Source organism: Myxocyprinus asiaticus, chromosome 5 (genome assembly GCF_019703515.2).
Source record: "Myxocyprinus asiaticus isolate MX2 ecotype Aquarium Trade chromosome 5, UBuf_Myxa_2, whole genome shotgun sequence".
In the NCBI taxonomy this organism is placed as follows: domain Eukaryota; kingdom Metazoa; phylum Chordata; class Actinopteri; order Cypriniformes; family Catostomidae; genus Myxocyprinus; species Myxocyprinus asiaticus.
The window spans coordinates 14,309,059-14,333,783 of NC_059348.1; the positions used below are offsets into that span (position 1 = coordinate 14,309,059).

Below are 24,725 nucleotides of genomic sequence, written 5' to 3' on the forward strand. Positions count from 1 at the left end.
AACATCAGTAGTCTTTAGTATCAGTCAATTGTTGACCATTTTAATACTGCCAGTCAATTAGGGGCAGGTTGTAAAACAAGAAGCATTTACACCTGCCGAGTCGAGATAAACAGTGGCAGCGGTATTACATTGTATTCTGCTATACAAGTTCAGGGGAAACTTTCAGCGGTGGAAAACCAGACTTTTAAATATTACATTTTGTAAATACAACGACTGGAATTGTTCGGTTGAAGGGGGTACCAAACTGCGAATTCTGAATAAAACAGTTTGGTGAATACGTTTACTCATGAGCTTCCACTCTGCTGACAAGGTATAAAAGTAACTACGTGGTTAGCTAGTTAGCTATAAGCTCGTTGTCAAGGAGAGTACAAGATGGACATCGTTTATTTACTTTCCAGCATTGCATCTCACCAACTAGGTAACAACGTAGCATGAAATCAACACTTAACAGACACAATCCACCACCGCACCGTTGTCTGCTGAGCTGCAAAAAGTTGCTCTGATGTTTACCTTTCAGTCTGCTACGTTACTGACTGCACTGACAAACTATAGCTGGCTAACAGCAAACAAACAAGAGTGACATGGTTGTCAGGGACAGGGTTAACATTATATTAATTATATTGAAAAGGGAAAATGATGGGGTTATTGTTTATTAACTTTCCAGTATGTATTCCACAAACTATTTATCAACTTGCCTGTAAGACACTGCTCAACTCCGCACTGTCTGCAGAACCACCGGCAGCTCAGCTCTGTAAACAGTGGAGTCGGAGCGTGCTCTGCTGGACAAACTGTTATGACGCCAATTCTAAATCACCCCAAGCATTGTTTTCTGCATTATATGTTCTGAAAAATTTTCATATCTGCTCATATTGGAAAACATATACGCCGATACGATTTATCTGTGAAAGGCTAATATTAATGGCACTAGTTCTTTTAGTCATGCTTGTCTTTTGGATGCGCCTCTTGTGCAACATGGCCAGCTGAAAATATTACTTTCCTGGCACAATGCAAGATTCCTGCAGGGACAGGATAAAGACCATCGTGTTTTGAACACTTGTCTCTGCAAAACGTTTGCTAAACATGTTTTATTATCATTAAAACGCGATGGTTATGGCGTTTCCTGTTAAGCCAACCGGGATTTGAAAATAGACGGTTCAGACAGTCACTAAAAAAAAAATTGGTGCGCGTTTACTAAGATTACTACAGCAGCCTGAAGGAAGACCAGACAGATGCACGTTGTGCACATTCTTTCATTGAGTTGGGCAGTGAATCTTCACATAATGACAAAATGATACGTTATATTTTGATTATGCAGTCTTTTGTACATTTTGTAACAGATTACTTTATAACAGCCTAAAATAACGAATAGATGATACACTGGAACAAGACGCAATGCAGCAGCCAAAGACGTTTTTCAGACATGTTATTATATATACAGTTATATACATGTAATTGCTCGAGTACTCGAGTAGACAAAATGCCCAAAATGCCCATCCCTAATCTCTGCTGTTGTGATGCTCTCATGGTTTTTACTGCTTACCAGTATGGCACAATGACCTTTTGATACTGACAACAGAACTATTCATAACGGATTCAAAACAAATAAATGTTAGCAATTCACAATGAATGTAATTTTAATGTAATTTTGGTAATACTTTATAAAAAGATTCCATTCGTTAACATTAGTTAATGCATTAGGTATAATGAACAAACAATGAACAATATATTTTTCAACCTTTATTAATTGTAATTAGTGTTGTCACAGTACCAAAATTTCAGTAGTCGGTACCGATACCAGTGAAATTTCAAGGTTCTCGATACCAATTTCGATACCACAGCAAAAATATGCTAATATTATAATGTGCTATTGAACACACCAGTTTAATTATTTTTAATTATTTAATAACTATTTGAATAATTATAGTTTCATAATTATTATTTTCCAGAACATTTTTTAAAGTTTAATTTAATTTCATAAAAATGGTGTCTAATCAATAGATTCTTAAACTTTTAACAAGTGAAAATGTAACTTTTTAACAGGTCATTAAATTCTTTTTTTTTTGCCAAACATTTATTCAACAGCTGTCTTGCTTGTGATATTTTGATTATTATTGTTGTTATTATTACAATGAATATTACATTTTACTATACAGTTGTAATATATTTTTATTCAATTTCAGGCATCTAGATTGTATTTTGAATCGTGCTTTTAATATGACGTGTTTATTGCCAGACGCTTCACATTTCCGGATAAACAGTTCACGTCACGGCTGAAATATGTTTACACTGTCCTTTGAGTCTGACAAATTAAATGTAGGACACCGTTTTGGAGTGTTTGTATTTTAGATTACTGGTGTTTGTGTATGTGGTAATTTTGAAATTAAGTTTTAAATTGTATTAATGTGAAGCACTTCTGTTGTTTTAAATGCAGTATAAAAAGCTGATATTAAAGCACAAATGCTGTGATTTTAATTATATAAATATATATTTTAAATGTGTTGTGTGGTTCACAATGCATAAGTACCCTGCTATCTGATACAGTGTGAATGATTCTCAATGTCTGTGAAGTTTTTAGTGGATGAGCAGTCGGATTTGTTTAAAGTATGCTGCTTTTCCACAGTAAGATTGCAGCCATTAGCGGTTTAATAAATCACACTAGGACATGTCACGATTTTAATTTGATTAATTGTCCATTTTAGTGTACAAGGAGTAACCGAGCACACATTCAAAATAAGTCTGAGTATTTTAAAGCTTTAAAATCGTGTGTCAGTCATACTGCGCACTTGGTGCTCAGTACCGGTACTGCAGAAACACTGGTATCGTTACATCTTTTTAATTTTAGTATCGACTTGGTACCGAATACCGGTACTTTTGACAACACTAATTGTAATGTTAATAAAAATTACAATTGTTCATTGTTAGTTCATGTTAGTTCATAGTGCATTAATTAATGTTAACAACTTTTGATTTTAAAAATGTAATAGTATATGTTTAAACTAACATTAAGTTCATTAGTTCATGTTAACTACAGTAATGTTCTTAAATAATGTTAACAAATAGAACCTTTTTGTAAGGTTCTATTTTTATTTAACTGTGTGGGGCATAAACATATAACTGCACAATATAACAAAAGTGTGGCAAAGGACACTTTTTAAAAAATCGGTATCGGCCGATCTTAGTGTTAAAAAATCAGAGATCGTAATCGTCACCACTACTGTGCCTATTGGAATGGTTATGGAACAATCTAACAGTTTTTGAATCCAAGAACGTGTCACGTGGGGAATTGCTGTCCCAATTCTAATCTAATGGACAACCGAATATGGCAATGTAACCAATCACATAATTAAAGATGAACTGTTTTGGAGTTGGAAGTCACACATTGTGTATACATGATCGATCATTGCTGTCATTTCCGAGTACTTTAGTACTCATGCCCTTCCCAACTATACTCTCTTAGAGTCTAGAGTTCATCTTAGAGCTGCACAATTAATCATAATAAAATCAAAACCGCGATATGACCTCGTGCAGGTATTAAATCACAAAGGGCTGCGTTTTAAATAAATAAATAGTCTGCTCGCTTAAGTTTATTTTTACTGCTCTTTGAGCATTATTGCAGTGTTTTCAGAGTGGTTCTGTACTCCACATCTCCATCTCATGCTTATAGTAATAGAAGTGCTCAGAGTTCGGTTTGCTTGTGCGCACTAAACGCTTTATTTACACTAATCCCGTGCATCCAGCGTGAAGTGGTTTTTAATATATTCTGCGGTAGCAGCGTCCCAGTCTCCTCCAGGCACAGGTATCATCATAATAACGCAGAATACAAGATGGAGTATAATTCAGACAGCTTTATTAAATGATTACTGAGCAAACAGCATTAACAGTAGCACCTGCAGAGTCCAGAAACATGCGCTGATTGTGCTCTTCCCTCACGCTCCTGTCATTCGTTTACTTCACGAGAGAGCATGCCATCCTTATTACACTCCCATCGGCAACAAGTGGAAACGGAACTAATATTACCAACATCCAACAAAATGAAAAGGAAGGAACGTACATATAATAAATCTATATAAAATATTTATTTTAATTACACCAATGGGTTATAAGTTCAACTTCATTTTGACTTTAAGCCTCGTTCTTTAGGACTATCTTATATACCGTAGAGAATAGTTTGTATAAGCCTACTTGTTTTTTAAGACCTAGAGTAAAGAGTAAAATGGAATATTTTGTTTCAACCCACCAATAGTATTTTTGACAGCAAAAACTAGGCAACAACTATGGTATTACCAACAGGGAAATTCAGTTAACAGTGACATTGAGCAGAAAGTGTACATCTAACAAGTTTTGACAGAGTTGCTGATAAAAAGTTAAATGATCAGCATCGGACGATTAAATGAAAACAAAAATTTGAGATTGGTGTTGGATGTTAAAATCCTGATTGGAGCATTGCTAATATGCAAGTTGACTGGGTTTTGATGATTAGTGGGTTGAGGCCCTATCACAAAATGGACAAAAACAGGTACACTGTGGATGGGTGAAATTTTAATATGAAGAAGACTGTTTTTTTTCTTTGTTTCACTGTTTATATATTTATTTGTTTGTGGGTGACTTGAAAAAAAAGTCTCAGTTTGGATCTTTTTAAGAGGACTCAAGTGTGAAAACGCCAGTAGCCTTTTGGCAGTTGAACATGTGAAAAACATGACATTTTTTTGGTATATCATAATTGCAGTTCAAATTGCAATATTTTTCTAAATAATCACACTATGAGTTTTTGTCCAAATCGTGCAGCCCTACTTCGGATCATAATGTTAGGGGTTCACAGCCTAGTGTCATTAATGCAGAATATATCATGCACAAGAGACTTGACCTCACATCAAAAGAGTATCACACCACACCATCCATATTCTATTCTTTCATATTCTCTCACTCTCTCACTAAAATTGTACTAGTTATGAGTATGTGAAACCTGAGTGCTTGGTTGACCACCTGCTTTGTGTGTTAGGTAATGAGGAGCGTGTCTGTCTTGCATGAGTGGCACAACTCTGTTTGTTACATAAATGCAGTCCAGCAGGATGGAGAGTGGAGACAGGCGGAGGAAAATACAAACACACATACGCAAACAAACCCTGATTCCTACTTTATCAGTTGATTCTACTCTCATAAAGGTCTTTAGTTTCATATACTGTAAAAAACAACAGAAAGATTTAACATCTTGTTTTTCCCAAGCCCATTTGTGAATTATTATTAAAAAAATAAATAAATTCCATTGCACATTTAAAAGAAAAGTTCACATCCAAAAATGAAAATTGTTGTTTACCCTCATGTCATTCCAAATTTTGTATGCTGTTATTTTGATTAATCTTTAGAGAGCTTTTTTCATGCAATAGTTCATAGTGACCTTATCTGTCAAGCTCCTAAGGAAAAGAATTCACCAGAAAAACACCACTGAAGTAGTCCATATGAACTGTGCATAATATACCAAGTCTTCTGAAGCAGAACAATATCTGTAATTTAAATATGCGTGATTGACGGCAAACGCTGTTGGTTCTCAAGTGTCACGAGACCGATCACAATGGAGCATTTCGAATATGTGGAATGGAGAATGTGATTTATTTATTTATTTATTTTATTTTTTATTTTTTCTCCTCTCTTCAGCGGAGGGGAAGATTTTAAGTGAATAACAAACCAAAAGTCTGTTTCTTACAATAATCTATCGTATTAGCCTACTTTAGACTTAGAAAGTAATGCACAAGTCATACAATATGAATTACTTAGTGTTTTTTCTCATCAAGTATAATTATGGGATGAAGATACAGTGCTATATATATATATATATATATATATATATTCATTCCAATGTTGCTGTAATGCTAGCTACAAATATTTTTGTTGTAAATTTAAAATGAAGATGGTCATACTGCTGATTTATTTTTTTAATGAATTTACACCATGTGAATTAATTTTCAACAATTCAATGATCAGAGCCAGCTTATTCCGCCATTACCACCTGAAGGGCCCTTTGATTTCCGCGATGTGTGAAATATGAACGGAATTACTGGTTCTGGTCATAAAAATGTAATCGGGTATAAAGTGCAAAAATTTGGGATGAAAATGAATGTTTGAACACAATTACATTAAAATCGTGATATGTCCTAGTATGATTATTAAACCGTAAAAGGCTGTAATTTACTGTAAGTAAATATATAATCTTCATGTTCTGTGTGTGTCAAAGTGAGTGAAGCCGGCCGCTCATACACTGAAACACCTCATCATGATTATCACGAATGTAAGCAAAAGGGACATTATAACTGAAATATACCCACATGAATTGATATTGAATCGGAATCAAAACGAGAGCTTGTGAATTGGAATCGAATTGAGAAATCTGTATCAATACCCAGCCCTAACACAACAGCTGTAAGGCAAAAAAAGTCATCACAAATGTTAGTGGATGCGTTTCTTAGAGATATATGGACACTGAAAGCAGCTATACAATTGAAAAACTGATAAATACACAACAAATTATTAGGTGGTGTATAATAAGAGATGCTGCTATATAGCGCACAACACCGCTTATCCGCATACCAGGTACAAAATTATGCGATTTAATGTAACCGCAGTGCTTGGAGTCGCAGAGCGATCCTCACTCTGTATTCAGAAGTATTTCACGGCATCCAACAATTTATTGAAGCAATCCATTCTACGGAAGACACCCCACCATAAAGAATGCATAAAATACCGTCCTTTTAATCTGTCCACAACACCTCTCATATAAATTTGTCCGATAATAACTACGGCTGCAATTACCGATTATTATAATGATTATTTGACTATTCTGTGATTATTGCAACGATTAATCATTAGCTCTTAACCGATTATTCAACTTGTGACCCAACTTAAAATGTTGTATTAAACGTGCTTACTAACAATAAAGAGGACAAAATACCTCTAAATGACATTCATTGAATTAAAGGGGGGGGGGGATATATAAATTGTATTAAATTTAATTCAGTAAAGAAATTCACTGCAAAAAATCTTATTGTTATCAAGTGTTTTGTCTTGTTTTCCATTTCAAAATGTCTAAAAATCCTTAAGATACATTTACTTGGGAAGCAACAAGATATTTAGACTTGCTTTAAGAGAATGTATCTTAAATATAAGTGTATTTTGTATGTAATTGTATTTTTTCACTTGGTTATACATCTGCGAGTGCAGTAAAGACAAAATACACTTATATTCAAGATCTATTCTCTAAAAGCAAGTCTAAACATCTTATATGCTGCTTCTCAGGTGAATGCATCTTTTTTTAAAGGATTTTTAGATATTTTCAAATATTTATATTTTTAATATTATATTCAGCATTCTCAGATAAAAATTATTCTGCAGAATAGCTGCTAAAGTAAATGTACATTGTTTTAAAGGAGTTTTAGATATTTATAATGGAAAACAAGCCACAACAAAAACAAAACAAAAATGTATTTTGTTGCAGTGTATAATGGGGCGAAGACTACCCTCTCTAACCTTTCTGTTCACTTCAATCCATCTTTAACTAAAAAAACAAAAAACACTCTTGTATTAAGAAAGCTGCATATTGCCAATTTTCTTCACGATAAGAAATGCACAGTGACACATATTTTATGATTCAATAAGTCACGAGCCATCACGTTAAAATCTAGCTGCAGCAAGTGCGCGCTCGAGGGACAAGCATCCCCGTGACAGAGTGCGCATCAGCTGGATGCAGTTTCAATCTCTCCCCCTCAGATCGGGACATTCGCACAACTCATAGAAGAGGCGCTGACCGCACAGAGAAATGCCAGTTTCGGAGTTTGTAGTTATTTACATGATCTGCTTCCGTGTTATTTGAACTTTAATAAAGCTATAACGCATTAAATATAACTGCATTTAAGATGTAACACTTGGGTGTTTCCTTTAAAAAGCTCCGGCGCCACTTATTCTACAACGAGAGTGCTTCTGTATTTACTTAGTTGGTATTTTTGTATAATTCCCTCATACTTTGTGATCTACATCAACTGAAGCTGTGAAAGTTTAGAGTGCATCTTGGCTGTAAGCTGTGTAATTCTTCCTCACCTCAGTCAAGCATGAGCTGCAGTGCTGCTCTTGTGCATCATCATTTGAGTTTGTGATCTCATGTTACATTGAATGAGATCAAACGACTATTTGACAATGAAAAATTTTGTCTAAAATTTTTTTATTGTCGACGTTGTCTAACATCGACTAATCGTTTCAGCCCTAATTAAATGTACACTTATTGTTGAATGTGGTGAGTTTCTACTTGAGCAATGCTTTAAATAGAGCATTCAATGAATTGAAATGTAACTTCTCAAAGTTTACCACGCTGATATAACTAAATGCAAAACTACAGCACACCGTTAGCATGTGTAAATGTTACAAGAAGTTGCATCTCTCATTTCACCCCTTTAAAAGAACCACACCACATTAAATTCACTAGTAGGGCTGGGCGATATGGCCACAAAAATTATTCTCAATTTTTCAGCCTATTGACAATATTCAATATATATCTTTAATTATGGATTTGCTCTGAAATGGCTCAATTGTTTGTTTGTTTTTAAATCAGAGAAACCATCATTTCATTTCATCCTTTTCGTCATTTGTAGGTAAGTAGATTCAATATTTTCAAGGCATTGAATAAAAATCTGTTTAATAATAATGACATGTTTCTAACAGTTTCTCACTAAATAAACATAAGGGAGAATGAGATCTAATCATTTTCATTGATATGCACTTATTTATATTTTATATGCAATAATACATAATCGCTTAAAGCATTATGTACTTTTATATATTTTTACTAAAACGTGTGTGTGTGTGTGAACGAACAAGGTGTTCAAAAACGTACTTTTTTATTTTTGGGAACCTAGTTGAACATTGCATAATACTATATTTCTGTTTCACCCAGTCAAGTTTATTATAATATAATACTGAATAATCATTATTATTTTAAGGATTCGTTTTTTTTTTTTTTTTTAAATAAGTTATATATTTCTGTCCTGTTTACTTCACCTTTACCTAGAGCTTTTATTTTGACACTTCACCTTCACCTAGAGCTTTTATTTTGACACTGAAATTGCAGTGTGTAGATTACAATGTTCCACATCTGGTGACGGGCTGTCATCTTTTCTGTTATACTGTGCCGTGTTTGTAGATGTGTATACAGTAATAACTTGTTGCATTTTCTAATCTTTGGAATTGCGCGAATGCTTTCATGCAGTACTTTTCTTTCACAATGCATGTGAGCTGCTCTAAAAGCGCTAAAAGCCTCGTGCCTGCACAGAACAGCATGTCACCTGTGTCACTTTTCTTGGTGGAAATAAGTCTGATAGATCGAGTTCCTCTGTTATATTTTAAAATTCATGTGTAGCCCCAAATTCACGTGGAATGAAAGTTCATGGTTCAGTAGAGTCATTGTTTATTAACTTTCCAGTATGTATTTCACAAACTTACTGTGAAGGCACCACTTAACTCTGCACTGTCTGCAGAACCACCGTCATCTCAGCTCTGTAAACAATGGAGTCGGAGCGTGCTCTGCTACATTGTGACACCAATTCTAAAGCATTGTTTTCTGCATTATATATTCTGAAAACAAGTTTTCATATCTGCGCATATGGTAAACATACGGCGATACCGATATATCCGTTTAAGGCTAATATCGGCCGATAATATCGGTTGACCGATAAATTGGTCGGGCACTAATGTTCACATTGCGATGCCTAGACAAGCACAACGTGTACACGTCAATAACCATAATACCAGCTGCACTAACCAGGCACATGCACGAGATTTTCACATTTAGGTTCACTGTTACACCCAAAACAAAAAAATAAACTCTTATATTGTATATTATATATAGAAAAGTTTTGCCACGTGTAAAAAAACATTTAATGGTTTTTAACCATACATTTTTAATTCTGACGGAGTATGGTTAAATTTACCGTGATATATTTAATCACGGGAAATGGTGAAAGCATTTATTAGCGACATCCTTAACCAAAAAGTCATTTTTTCCTATTCAGCCCATGTAATTTTATTAGTAACATTATTTGTAATTATGCATATTGTTGTGCCTATGCAATTCATGATAATATTAATACATTGTAATGTTTGATTTGTAAGGACATTTTGTTCATTTTTGCATGATTATTATTTTTGGAACTGTGAGTTGCCACCATATAAATTTTGACTCTTGAGACCAAACCCTAACACACACCTGCCAGGATCTTTCTTCCATGTTGTTCTTCTAATAGGGACCTCAACAACCAGAAACAAGAAGGGTAATTCATTTTGCAACCCTCATTTCCAGTGCCAACGTCTTGCAAACATCTGTAGCTGTTTTGGCTCAGCACTGCACTGGGAATCGGTGGATGATCTTTAGGCAACGTTGTTTGTTCCCATTTCCTTTATGGAGCACAGACGTTTCATACAATACGGTCAAACTTTTGTGATCACCAGTTGTTGATGAGTTTCAGATGGAGGATTGTGCTTGTGAAAAAGGAATGCTTGTATTGTCGCACCTCTGCCGGAGGAGGTTTGGCAGTAAAGGGTAGGGCGTGAATATTGGGTAGGTGTGAGGCTATAAATACTCTGTAAACAGAATGGCGTGTGTCGGAAGCAAAATGCCCACTCTGGGTATGTTTAGTCATGGAGAGCCAGAGGGGGCTCAAGGCCCCAGACATTTGATTTGACGATAAGTTTACCCAAGCTTTTTACACTTCATGACCAAAAGTATGTGGACACCCCCTTCTAATTAATGGGTTTGGCTAGGCCCTTTATTTCCAGAATCAAATAAGATAAAACAGTATTTAGTTTCAGAAAAACAAGTTTCAACTTATGAACCAGCCAACAAAAACTTGTTTTGTGTTTTTATCTGCAGCGACAAGATTCCCAACTTTAATGCCAGCAAAACAAATCTGAACAGTGTATCCTTCTGTGAGGGAACTGGTATGTGGTGTCTAAAATCTTTAAAAATACTCCTCAAGGAAATGAACTTCACATGAAGCATAAAACATCACCCACACCCTCAACACATGACATCAGGCCAGTCCTGACTCAACCTTCTGTGGGCGTTCCTCAGGATGTAGAGGAAAATGTGAAGGATGATGATGTCACAGCACATATGATTCATCTTTGTGGAGATCCTGCTTTAGTTTGCAAATTAGGCTGAATAAAAATGTTCATCTATAATCAAACTGCTTATTTTTCCAACACTTGACTGTTGTATTTCCCAATTTTTAAATGTAACATATTGGCACTATAATGCTATGTCATGGCGTGGGACAAAGGTGTGGATGTCCACTGATACTGTTTGTAAATGGCAGGGTAACTCTGTCCAGTGTTTTCTTGTTTACAAAAGTTATTCATCGGTGTGTCTGCAGTGTCAGTGACAAAGTCACTCTGACACATTGAATCCACATTCATGTATAGGCAATCTCATAATCTTATAAAAGTGGAGATGTGAAATGTGAAATTCACATTTTCCCTCATTTTTTTTTCCATGTTGCCTACCTTTCCGTGTTATCATTATTGCCATGAATGACCCAAATATCATAGTGGGAATGAACTGGGTGGCTCTGTGACAGTTCAGCTGAAAAGTGTGAATTTGCACATTTGAGACAAGGTTGTTTGTCCTCAGCGCTTATTGTTTCTAATGATTACATTTGTCTCTCTGTAGAATGTGGCAGATCAGGATGATTCTTCAGGAGTGCTCTTTAAGCCGGAGGAAGAGCAGTTTTCCTGGCCAGGGCCTAAAACGCTGCGTCTGCAGCGCACTTCACAAGGCTTCGGCTTCACTCTGCGTCACTTCATCGTGTACCCACCTGAGTCAGCTATGCACTCCAGTTTTAAGGTATCGAACATCTCTTGGCAACTGCTTGTCAGTCACTGATATTATTTGTCCTTCTGTAGGTGTTAGGTATTTTTTTTTCTTGACTTTCAGGATTTTAGAAGGTTCTAGCCTTGAGCAGATTTCGGAGTATATTCTAAATGCGTTGATTTGACTAATTTTATCCAATATGTATTTTAAGTTCAAGTTGAAAAAAATAAAAAAACTCATATCCTTTGACAAATCTATTGGTAGATTTTGGAACTGATGCAAGGGATATTTTAATCAGCCAAATGAACCGTTATCAGCCGATGTCAATCGCAAAACTGCCAAATATTGGCCGATTAATTGGCTTGGCCGATATATCGGTCTGTCACTAGACACACAATCTTTGATTCAGTCAGCTTAATGCTGGTAATGTGTTTTTTTTATTTATTTTTTATTTTTTTTCTGATAACTTTCTTCATCCAAACATACAATTGAATGTAGTTTTTTTTTCTTTGTTTGCTGTTCTAGGAGGAAGATCATGGCCACAGAGGTAAGCTATCACTTTTATTGTTATACTTTTATTCATATGAATAAATTCCTCATAAAAAGAAGATCTTGATTTTGACATTTAAGCTGCCAGTTTTTTGGGGGGCGTTATATGTTTCATTTTTTTGTTACCTCCTTATGATCTAGCAACCCACATGCTGGCAGTTCATCTGCACAGTTCTTCCTGCAGTGAATGACAGGCTTTTATTCAGCTCCCATCACTGATTGCTCTCATGACACAGTTCAGTGCGGTTTATAGCTGCCAGAAATAACTCTGCCAGATTCTTTCCCCAGCTCAACCTTTCCCCCTCCCCTGAACTTTTGACCTGATGTGTTTTTTTTAAAGATTGCACAATTTTGTTGCAAAAGAGATTCCAGAAAATTTTTTTTTTTTAATTGGTTTATTTTATCTATTTTTCTTGTAGTTTGTTGTAATTTTTGAATGAGGCATGTGCAAAAGTACATGTTTTAAACATTGAGTAGTTGGTGGGTTATCTGAACGACTAGTCTAATCTGTTTTAAAAAGCACTTTAAGAGAATGCTGGTGTAGGGTCATGTTTACTGGACACATTTTTAGGGGTTTTCACATAGAATGCATTCTTGCAAAGAAAAACAGCTGGATGGAGTGCAGTAGAATGGAACAGAATGCAGAGGCCTCAATGTATTTATAAAAAATGAACTGTTTAGATCTTGTCACATCATCATAAAAATTGCATCTGCGATGGCCTGAGGTGCTGGAAAAAAATTCTTAATTTGCACCTAAACGGACACAATTAAAAAATATTGAGTTGGACAGTAATTGTATTGAAATGTTTTGTTGATGGTGGCTTATAATTATGCTGTACCGAACTGTGCTAATGTGGAAATGCTGCTGTAACCATTCCGTACCATACTCGGAGCCATTCAGCCAGATGATGGAAAAGCATTTTTTGATTGACACTGAAAGTGCGCATGTTGGAGGAAGTGAAACAGCGCACATAATCGCACAAACTGTCTCTTTCGCACCACACATCATCTGTAACAACTAACGTTACATCAAGTATACTGTACTCAAATTTGTGTTTGCATGTTTATTTGTTGTTTCATTTGTTTTTACATCCATTTGCAGTATCTTTGTCATGTCTGTGTCTAACTGTACAGTGAGTCAGAATTACTACCGTAACGACTCTTGAAAATGGGCTCCTTGTTCACACATGTAATTCATACACATTTTTAAAACAAACTGGCATATTCATCATCTACTGTAAATTACAGCATATCTGAAAGTGTGAATTTGTGCATGCTTAGAATTGCCAATAACTCATCCTCCAATGGCCGCAATGCCATGCTTCTAGGGCTAAGCAAGTGCTCATTCATTAGAGTAGCAGTGTATGTGTGATTTTGTGCATGCTGCAATTAAAAAAGGTCAGCCCCTGAATCTAGGCAAGATCAGCTGATCGCTGATCAAAGATTTAAGACGAAGATTGGCCGGTCTAGATTGGCCTATTGAATATGTGGAAGAAAGAACATCTGTTGGGGATTTTTTGTTTTGATAGTGGAAGATTATAGAAATTCACCAAGAGTAGAACTTAAAAGTTCAGAAATAAATGTTTAATTTCTGTATCGTTCCTAAAGGACCCTCAAACCATGCCTTGCTTTGCTCAAAGGAGATTTTTTTTTTTTTGTGTACTTTTATTTTCCAAATGGTTTGTCATTATCTTTTGCCTGTTGCAGAAACCTTGTTAAATGCACTAGTGCATGTTTGGGTCAGCATCTCGCATAAGCATCTGACCTACATATTTCTGTGTTTCTTCCAGAGTAGACAAGTTAATCATTGTGCTGCGATGTAATGCTATCCAAGACCTTCTGGTTTTGCTGGGTGTGTGCAGTTTGTAAGCACAGTCTTTGTAGTTCAGAAAATACAGATTATTTTTATTTTACATTTTCTGAAACAAATGTGAGTGGTGCTTGACTGCAGAAGTCATCAGATGTTTGCCAGGACTTTGCTTTGTGTTCTGAGTGGGTTTAGTCAAAGTACCTTTCAAAGCAAGACAGTCCACTCTACGGCCATCTTTGGATTGCTCTCGGGCTGGCTGGGCAGCTATTTTCCTATGTAAACAAGTGGCATACATGATACAGATTCTATTTACTTGAATGAGGAAAGATAGAAATCTCCAAAATGGTTAGTCAAGAAGATTACGATCAAAGAACTTCAAATTAGCAGTTAAATATGACAAAATTGTCAAATTGTGCTGCTTTACCTCAGATTACGCTAAAAAACACTATTTTCCTGCCTTGTCTAGCTAATGCGGATGCCAACCTGGTCTCATAGTGAAAACGTGACTATATACATTTTTACAAAGCTTTATATACGCGTCTCCAGGTACAAATCGCTGCAGTTTCTAGATGACATGAACACTAGAGGCACTTCAACAACTGTTTTATTCACATTCGCACTAAGGCTGAAATGATTAGTCGAATAATCATTTGATCTCATTTAATGTAAAATGAGATCACATTAAACTCTAATGATGACGCACGACTGCAGCACTGCAGCATGCACCTGATTGAGGAGAGGAAGAATTACACCGCTCACAGCGCAGATCCACTCTAAACTTTCCAAACAGCTTCAGTTGATGTAGATTGCAAAGTATGAGGGAATTATACAAAAATACCAAAAAAGTAAATACAGAAGTGCACTCGTTGTGGAATAAGTGGAGCTGGAGCTGCCGCTCCGCTGAAGCAAAACTTGAGGGTCGACCATCTTTAAAGGAAACACCCCGGCGTTACATCTTAAATGCAGTTATATTTAATGCGTTATAGCTTTATTAAAGTTTAAATAATACAGAAGCAGATCATGTAAATAACTACAAACTCCGAAACTGGCATTTCTCTGTGCGGTCAGCGCCTCTTTTATGAGTTGCGTGAAGTGTCCCGATCTAAGGGGGAGAGATCGAAACTGCATCCAGCTGAGGCACACTATGGCGTGGGGATGTTCGTCCCTCAAGCGTGCACTTGCTGCAGATAGATTATAACGTGATGGCTCGTGACTTATTGAATCATAATATATGTCACTGTGCATTTCTTATCGTGAAGAAAATTGGCAATAGGCAGCTTTCTTAATAAGAGAGTTTTTTTTTTTTTTGAGAGTTAAAGATGGATTGAAGTGAACAAAGGTAAGAGAGGGTAGTCTTTGCCACATTATACACCGCAACAAAATACGTTTTTGATTTGTTTTTGTTTTGGCTCTTTTTCCAATATAAAAATTAATCTTGTTTTAAGGGTTTTTAGACAATTTTAAATGGAAAACAAGACAAAAACACTTGATAAAAATAGCATGTTTAATACAACCTTTTAAGTTGGGGCACAAGCTGAATAATTAGTTAAGAGCTAATGATTAATTGTTGCAATAATCGCCAAATAGTCATAATCGTTCTAATAATCGTTAATTAATCATCAAAATAATTGTTAGTTGCAGCCCTAATTCACACAAATCATAAGGTAAAAAGCTGATTAGTACTTTATAAACACTTTCTATATATTACTCATACACTGCTATGTTATACAGTAATATCGACACACTTTTACTCTAACGCATCGTTTGAAAAATGAGACATTTTTTACACTTGTAGAATAGACCCTTCTACTTGTATGCACTTATTCTGACATGATTAGCTTGCACGGTAGCTAACATGATATAGCACTGAACTTTGAACCCAGCAGACCGTGGTTCAAGACCGCTCAAGGACTCATGTTATGTCTGCACCACAAACTGTGTGGGACAAGTTATGCATCAAAGTTTCATTCTTAGGGTTAGGGGTTAGTTTCCTAACCTTAAATATGCGCAACATTAAAAGTGATAGTTGCCTTAGCAAGCACCACTAATTTAAACTCGGGATTAACATACCAAAAGATGGGTGTTCAAGTCCAGGCAATTTTAACACTATGGTTTTCTAGAAAGTAAAGTCTTGTTAAAACGTTTTTCACACTCACTAATTGAAAAATGTATACTGTTGGACATTCTTAGTATGTACGTGCATCACAGGATTTATGTAATTTTCCTGATTTTTCATCTGAAATTCATGACAATTCCCGCCACAGTGTGATTTCCAGCACATCTTAAATTCTGTATTGTGTTTAATAGAAATCCGTTGTGGAACTGACAGTGATGGAAAGTTTTTGAAACCTTTGTCTTGATGAGGCTAATTTTATAGCTAACAGTTTAATTTTTTAATGTTAAATACGTTCACACTTTTCTCATAATTTGGAAAGATTAAAGCTTGATTAGAAAAAAACAATTTTGTTCAAGTTTTATTTACCTTTATTTTTCTTTGATTTCTTCAGATATTGCATGACTTATTTTATTTCATGCACTTCTCTGACACTTTTGTCAACTTGGTTAACAAGTACTAGAGGGAGACCAATAGTGTATTTTGCAGATACTGATAACTAAGGTGGTGGAAAAGGCTGATAACTGATTAATCGGCCGATAGTTTTTAAAATTGGTTTATAGAATTTATAGAATGTAAAAAAAAAAAAAATTCAAAGTCTTTCCTTGCTATGACGGGCACAGACATTGAGGCTACAGGAGTCCAAAATGAATTAAATCTCAGCAGTTTATTGTGCAACCAGAATCCCAATAATAACAAGAAAAAAAAATAAAGATTTGGTGCATAATGCGGGACTTAACTATAAACAGTCCTGGAGACTTGGCTCAGTTACAATCTTCTATATTTAAGTATTTACCAAATTACGTTTTTTTATAACCTACATTCACTAGATTAAAACTATTGTTAACTATTGGCATAGATTTTTGCAGATAACCGATAGTTCCAAAAGGCAACTATCGGCACCGATTAATCAGTAAAGCCGATATATTGATCTACCTCTAAGTACACTAACTTTTGAAAAAACGTTTATTGGGGACAAAAAATTGTGTGTGGTAGAAATTATGCCACTACTGTGGGACATTCATAATTTTTAATAAAAATGTATTAATTAATAAGTTTCACACAAACATTGAAATGGTTTACAATTATCTAAAATAATGAAATAGTTTCACACATGTAATTATTATTATTTTTATAATGGATTTTAGCCTAAGAGTTTAAGATTGAAAGTCTGGGTCTTGGAAAAGGTTAAAACAGGCAAAAATCTATACACAAACATTTTCGGTTCAGTTTTAATGAGACCTTCATATTATGAAAATTAGGGCTGCCCCCTAATAGTCGACCAAACGTTAGTCTATGAGGAGTCTTTTTCGACCAAGTTTTGATTGGTCGGTTGGTCGCAGAAAAAAAAAAAACTCCACAGGAAACTGACGAAGTATTACCACTGGTTGGATGCTAGGTGGTACTATGGGGCAATTTTCGTTAAGCAGGGTTAGGGTAGCCTACACAATAAAGCAAGACAACTTTATTTCAAACTTTGAACTTTATTTTTTATTTATTTTAACAAAAAATTCAAATGAAACTGGAAAAGAATTAAGTGCAATTAAAATGTGTGTTGTTCAACTTTTTGAAAGATGGATTTACAACAGTTGTGAAGGGCAACATCTCTTTGGAAACTAACCTACTTCATCCGTGCATTCTCTACCGGTCGGGTATTTCATTGTCCGGGAAAATACAGTGTGTGTGTGTGTGTGTGTGTGTGTGTGTGAATAAATTCGTTTTGTTCCCTCCTTCACGATATATATATCTTGCAATATCTAATTACATTTGCAACCCCAGGCTGAGGGATCAGTGAATATTCTTGCTTTAGTGATTTTGCATTGAAAATTAAATTTATTTAAAAAAACTAAAAATGTAAATCAAATACATTTCTAAATTCAAATTGCATTCCAAACGAAACAAAATAATGAAGTGATCAAAAGAATATACAGGTGCATCTCAATAAATTAGAATGTTGTGGAAAAGTTCATTTATTTCAGTAATTCAACTCAAATTGTGAAACTCGTGTATTAAATAAATTCAATGCACAGAGACTGAAGTAGTTTAAGTCTTTGGTTCTTTTAATTGTGATGATTTTGGCTCACATTTAACAAAAACCCACCAATTCACTATCTCAAAAAATTAGAATACAGCACAAGACCAATAAAAAAAAAACATTTTTAGTGAATTGTTGGCCTTCTGGAAAGTATGTTCATTTACTGTATACAGGTGCATCTCAATAAATTAGAATGTTGTGGAAAAGTTCATTTATTTCAGTAATTCAACTCAAATTGTGAAACTCGTGTATTAAATAAATTCAATGCACACAGACTGAAGTAGTTTAAGTCTTTGGTTCTTTTAATTGTGATGATTTTGGCTCACATTTAACAAAAACCCACCAATTCACTATCTCAAAAAATTAGAATACATCATAAGACCAATAAAAAAAACATTTTTAGTGAATTGTTGGCCTTCTGGAAAATATGTTCATTTACTGTATATGTACTCAGTACTTGGTAGGGGCTCCTTTTGCTTTAATTACTGCCTCAATTCGGCGTGGCATGGAGGTGATCAGTTTGTGGCACTGCTGAGGTGGTATGGAAGCCCAGGTTTCTTTGACAGTTGCCTTCAGCTCATCTGCATTTTTTGGTCTCATGTTTCTCATTTTCCTCTTGACAATACCCCATAGATTCTCTATGGGGTTCAGGTCTGGTGAGTTTGCTGGCCAGTCAAGCACACCAACACCATGGTCATTTAACCAACTTTTGGTGCTTTTGGCAGCGTGGGCAGGTGCCAAATCCTGCTGGAAAATGAAATCAGCATCTTTAAAAAGCTGGTCAGCAGAAGGAAGCATGAAGTGTTCCAAAATGTCTTGGTAAACGGGTGCAGTGACTTTGGTTTTCAAAAAACACAATGGACCAACACCAGCAGATGACATTGCACCCCAAATCATCACAGACTGTGGAAACTTAACACTGGACTTCAAGCAACTTGGGTTATGAGCTTCTCCACCCTTCCTCCAGACTCTAGGACTTTGGTTTCCAAATGAAATACAAAACTTGCTCTCATCTGAAAAGAGGACTTTGGACCACTGGGCAACAGGCCAGTTCTTCTTCTCCTTAGCCCAGGTAAGACGCCTCTGACATTGTCTGTGGTTCAGGAGTGGCTTAACAAGAGGAATACGACAACTGTAGCCAAATTCCTTGACACGTCTGTGTGTGGTGGCTCTTGATGCCTTGACCCCAGCCTCAGTCCATTCCTTGTGAAGTTCACCCAAATTCTTGAATCGATTTTGCTTGACAATCCTCATAAGGCTGCGGTTCTCTCGGTTGGTTGTGCATCTTTTTCTTCCACACTTTTTCCTTCCACTCAACTTTCTGTTAACATGCTTGGATACAGCACTCTATGAACAGCCAGTTTCTTTGGCAATGAATGTTTGTGGCTTACCCTCCTTGTGAAGGGTGTCAATGATTGTCTTCTGGACAACTGTCAGATCAGCAGTCTTCCCCATGATTGTGTAGCCTAGTGAACCAAACTGAGAGACCATTTTGAAGGCTCAGGAAACCTTTGCAGGTGTTTTGAGTTGATTAGCTGATTGGCATGTCACCATATTCTAATTTGTTGAGATAGTGAATTGGTGGATTTTTGTTAAATGTGAGCCAAAATCATCACAATTAAAAGAACCAAAGACTTAAACTACTTCAGTCTGTGTGCATTTGAATTTAATACATGAGTTTCACAATTTGAGTTGAATTACTGAAATAAATGAACTTTTCCACGACATTCTAATTTATTGAGATGCACCTGTATGTATGTGTGTGTATATATATATATATATATATATATATATAAGTAACCACCTTTCCATTTACCGTCAGGCAAGTATCCGTCTAAACATGCAGGCGGAAAATTACTTACACAAATGAAGACATAAAAACAATTATAAATGTAAAAATAACGATGATAATAATCACTGAAATATAAATCATGATTTGAGGTGAATGTGTTTTTGTATTATTTTATGTTTTAATCACCGATGTATAGGCTGTAGAGTTGTAGTCACAATGAACTGCTCTGTGGAAATAAAGCAAACTGAACTCAAAGCACCTCCTGAGCTGAGATGTCTGAGGTAATTTGCAGCACTCATAGACGATACTGTTCAGAAGACAGAAACAAAGAAAGAGTGAGAACCTTTTACATGTGCGTTCCACGAGACTGCACGCCTCTGTGCAAACTGCGTGTCATACATGCGCATAGACTGCTTTTCTGTCATCTGTTCTTAATGATATAATAAATAGTGTTTCTTCAAGTGCATGTCTGTGTGCCTACGGGGAAATTATTTGTAATATTAAATTTATAATAATAATAGCCTAATAATAATAATAATTTAATACATGGGAAAACTAACCAAATATTGTCTTGACATCGTTACAGGCAGCAGCTATTGGTGATCACTCTGACCATCGTCGATCCCCGAGATCATCGTCTGTCGGCAAAACCCTAATGTGCATTTATCTCTATAAATTAACAATGTTCAGACAGTCTCCTTGCTGGTTTTTTGGACACATTCAGAATCATTACCACTTTTGCCAGTGTCGCTGCGGCTCGCATTGTGGGTGCGCTTGTAAAATGTATATTTTAATGGCTCATTATGGTTTAGTATTTCTCTGTAATGTAGAACAGTGTTAGCAATGTTACTTATAACATTCTTTCTCAGCCCTGGAACTCAAACCATTTTCTGATGCCTCCCCAACATATATAAAAGTAATTAAGTTAATATCATAAATGTGCAACAACTAGTTGACTAATGGCTTAAACTAACGCCTACTAGTCGACTAGGAAAATCTTTGGTCGGGGGCAGCCCTAATAAAAATAAAGTAAAAATTTGTTTTTAATGAAAATCAACCCCTGGGACGTTTCAAGTTCAAGAAACACCTAGAGATTTTTAGTCTGGGCTGGACCGTTCCTTCTGTCTGTCTTGTCGTGTGTTGGTGTGTTTGTTTCGCTCTCTCTCCATCTTGTGTTTTGCAGGTGCCACGTAGAGAACGTCAGCTCTGTTGCTAGGACGACTGATTGTTTCTCCACCCAGCTTGTCACCAGCCGCACCTACCTCCAATTACCAGCTCCTATATATTCTCTCCTTTGTTATTCTGTCTTTGTTGGATTGTTGCAACTCTGTCAGCGTGTTCCAGTCTGTTTCCTGTCTCCAGTTTCAGTCGGTTTCTGTTTTGTTTTCGGTTGTTTATTCTTCTCCCTCGTGAGAGTTTTGATTTTATATTTTGTATTTTATTTGCTTATTTAAATAAGAGCCCTGTTCTGCCTTCCTGCAGTTGGGTCCTTCCTTACTACCTGTGACCGAACAATTCAACCAATTCTGGACCCAGCAGAGGCACAATGGGCATCATCCTTTTTCTGTCTTCCCTTACTGACTTTTCAATCCGTCAGCACATGGTTCAACTCATCCACCTTCGCAATGTCCGTCAAAGGGGAACTGACATGAGGGACTTCACATGTGGGTTTGTGATTGTGGTGGACGAGCTGGACTATGATGAGATGGATCTTAAAGAGGTTTTTAACATCTGCCTCGATCAACCTCTCAGTCAGGGGGAGATGGAGAAGCTGGGGCATTTGGGCTTTTGGGATTTTGTTGACAACCTTTGAGTACAGGGAGTCTGCACTCCTGTCCTAGGAGAGATTTCTCCAGGCAGACCATACCTGTCCCACCCTCAACAAGCCTAATCCCCATTCCTCCTATGACCCATAAACGGAGGAGGAGGAAGAACGGGTCAGCTGTAGCCCCCCTGCTCAAGGCTGCTGCTGACCGCCAGGAGGCAGAGGAGGCCGCTGCTGACCGCCAGGAGGCAGCGGTGGCGGCCATTCCCTCTGCAGTAATTCCAGTGGTCCAGAGGAGGAGGAGAGGGAAGCAGAGTAAGGTGCCCGTTCCCCAGTTGCTGCCAGTATTCCCGGTCATGGATGCCGCTCCCCAGTCGCTGCCAGCGTTTTCAGCCACGGAGGGCATTTCCCAGTCACTGCCAGCGTTCCCGGCCACGGAAGCCGTTCCCCAATTGCTGCTAGCGTTTTCAGCCACTGAGGCCATTTCCCAGTCACTGCCAACTCTCCCGACCATGGCAGTCGCCACATAGCCTCTCCAGTTCCCCGTGGTCGTTGAGTCTGTGAAGTTTCCTGAGGCTGTCGACAAGCCTGTCCTGTCCCCCTATGGCCATTGACGAGTCCGTCCAGTTCCCTAAGGCTGTCGACGAGCTTGTCCAGTTCCCTGTGGTTGTCGACAAGTCTGTCCAGTTCCCCGAGGTCATTAACAAGTACGTCCAGTCCCCTGTGACCATCGACTATGCTGTCCAGTCCCTAGCAGCCATCAAACAGCCCTTTGCTCAGTCCAGTGGCCAGCGACCAGTCTGTTGCTCAGTCCAGTGGCCAGCACTCATCATACACCAGCTACCATTCTATTGCTCAAGCCAATAGCCAGCACCCATCAGACACCAGTCACTAGTATGTTGCTCTGACCAGTAACCAGCACCTGTTAGACACCAGCTTCCTGTCTTTTGCTCAGAATGGCCAGCACCTGTCAGACACAAACTACCAGTCTGTTGTTCAACCCAGTAGCCAGCACCCGTCAGACACCAGCCACCAGTCTGTTGACCAGCCCAGTAACCAGCACCCATCAGACATCAGTTACCAATCTGTTGCTCAGTCTGAACCCTGCCCAGCGGTCACCCACTTCCAGTCTGAACCCTGCCCAGCAGACACCCACATCCAGTCTGACCCCTGTCCAGCGGCCATCCTCAGTCAAGCTGATCCTTTGCCTGCTGCCCAGTCTGATCCCAGTCCTGTGGCCATGTATTACCTCACCCTCTGTCCTGTGGCCATGTATGACCTCATCTTCTGTCCTGTGGTCATATCTGACCTCATCCTCTTTCCCTCTGCCCAGCAGCCATCACTGATACAGTTGAAGCCAGAAGTTTACATACACTTAGGTTGAAGTCATTTAACCACTCCACAGATTTCATATTAGCAAACTATAGTTTGGCAAGTCGTTTAAGACATCTACTTTGTGCATGACACAAGTAATTTCTCCAACAATTGTTTACAGACAGATTGTTTAACTTTTAATTGACAATATCGCAATTCCAGTGGGTCAGAAGTTTACATACACTAAGTTAACTCTGCCTTCAAGCAGCTTGGAAAATTCCAGAAAATGATGTCAAGCTTTTAGCCAATTAGTCAGTTAGCTTCTGATAGGAGGTGTACTGAATTGGAGGTGTACCTCTGGATGTATTTTAAGGCCTACCTTCAAACTCAGTGCCTCTTTGCTTGACATCATGGGAAAATCAAAAGAAATCAGCCAAGACCTCAGGAAAAAAATTGTGGACCTCCACAAGTCTGGTTCATCCTTGGGAGCAATTTCCAAATGCCTGTAGGTACCAGGTTCATCTGTACAAATAATAGTACACAAGTATAAACACCATGGGACCATGCAGCCATCATACCTCTCAGAAAGGAGACCCATTCGGTCTCCCAGAGATGAACGTAGTTTGGTGCGAAATGTGCAAATCAATCCCAGAACAACAGCAAAGGACCTTGTGAAGATGCTGGTGCTAACAGGTAGACAAGAAACTATCTACAGTACAATGAGTCCTATATCGACATAACCTAAAAGGCTACTCGGCAAGGAAGAAGCCAATGCTCCAAAACTGCCATTAAAAAGCCAGACTACATTTTGTAAGTGCACATGGGGACACTTACTTTTTGGAGAAATTTCCTCTGGTCTGATGAAACAAAAATGGAACTTTTTGGCCATAATGACCATCGTTATGTTTGGAGGAAAAAGGGTGAGGCTTGCAAGCCGAAGAACACAATCCCAACCATGAAGCATGGGGGTGGCAGCATCATGTTGTGGAGGTGCTTTGCTGCAGGAGGGACTGGTGCACTTCACAAAATAGATGGCATCATGAGGAAGGAAAACTATGTGGATATATTGAAGGAACATCTCAAGACATCTGCAATGAAGTTAAAGCTCAGTCGCAAATGGGTCTTCCAAATGGACAATGACCCCAAGCATACCTCCAAAGTTGTGGCAAAATGGCTTAAGGACAACAAAGTCAAGCTATTGGAGTGGCCATCACAAGGCCCTGACCTAAATCTAATAGAAAATTTGTGGGCAGAACTGAAAAAGCATGTGTGAGGAAGGAGGCCTACAAACCTGACTCAGTTATACCAGTTCTGTCTGGAGGAATGGGCCAAAATTCCAGCAACTTATTGTGAGAAGCTTGTGGAAGGCTACCCAAGTTGTTTGACCCAAGTTAAACAATTTAAAGGCAATGCTACCAAATACTAACAGTGTATGCAAACTTCTGACCCTCTGGGAATGTGATGAATTAAAAGCTGAAATAAATCATTCTCTACTATCAGTC

The 24,725-nt window shown here is 37.4% G+C and overlaps 1 protein-coding gene across 5 annotated transcripts in view; it reads left to right on the forward strand.

The window, feature by feature from the left end:
- The window catches only part of LOC127441625 (rho GTPase-activating protein 21-like), a 90,342-nt gene that overhangs the window by 11,322 nt on the left and 54,295 nt on the right, over positions 1 to 24,725 (forward strand). For all 5 annotated transcript variants that reach the window (XM_051699236.1, XM_051699237.1, XM_051699240.1 and 2 more), the window contains 2 exons: positions 11,705 to 11,878; positions 12,371 to 12,392. In XM_051699236.1, the coding sequence (XP_051555196.1) occupies positions 11,705 to 11,878; positions 12,371 to 12,392 (196 nt within the window). The remainder of the gene's footprint in view (positions 1 to 11,704; positions 11,879 to 12,370; positions 12,393 to 24,725) is intronic.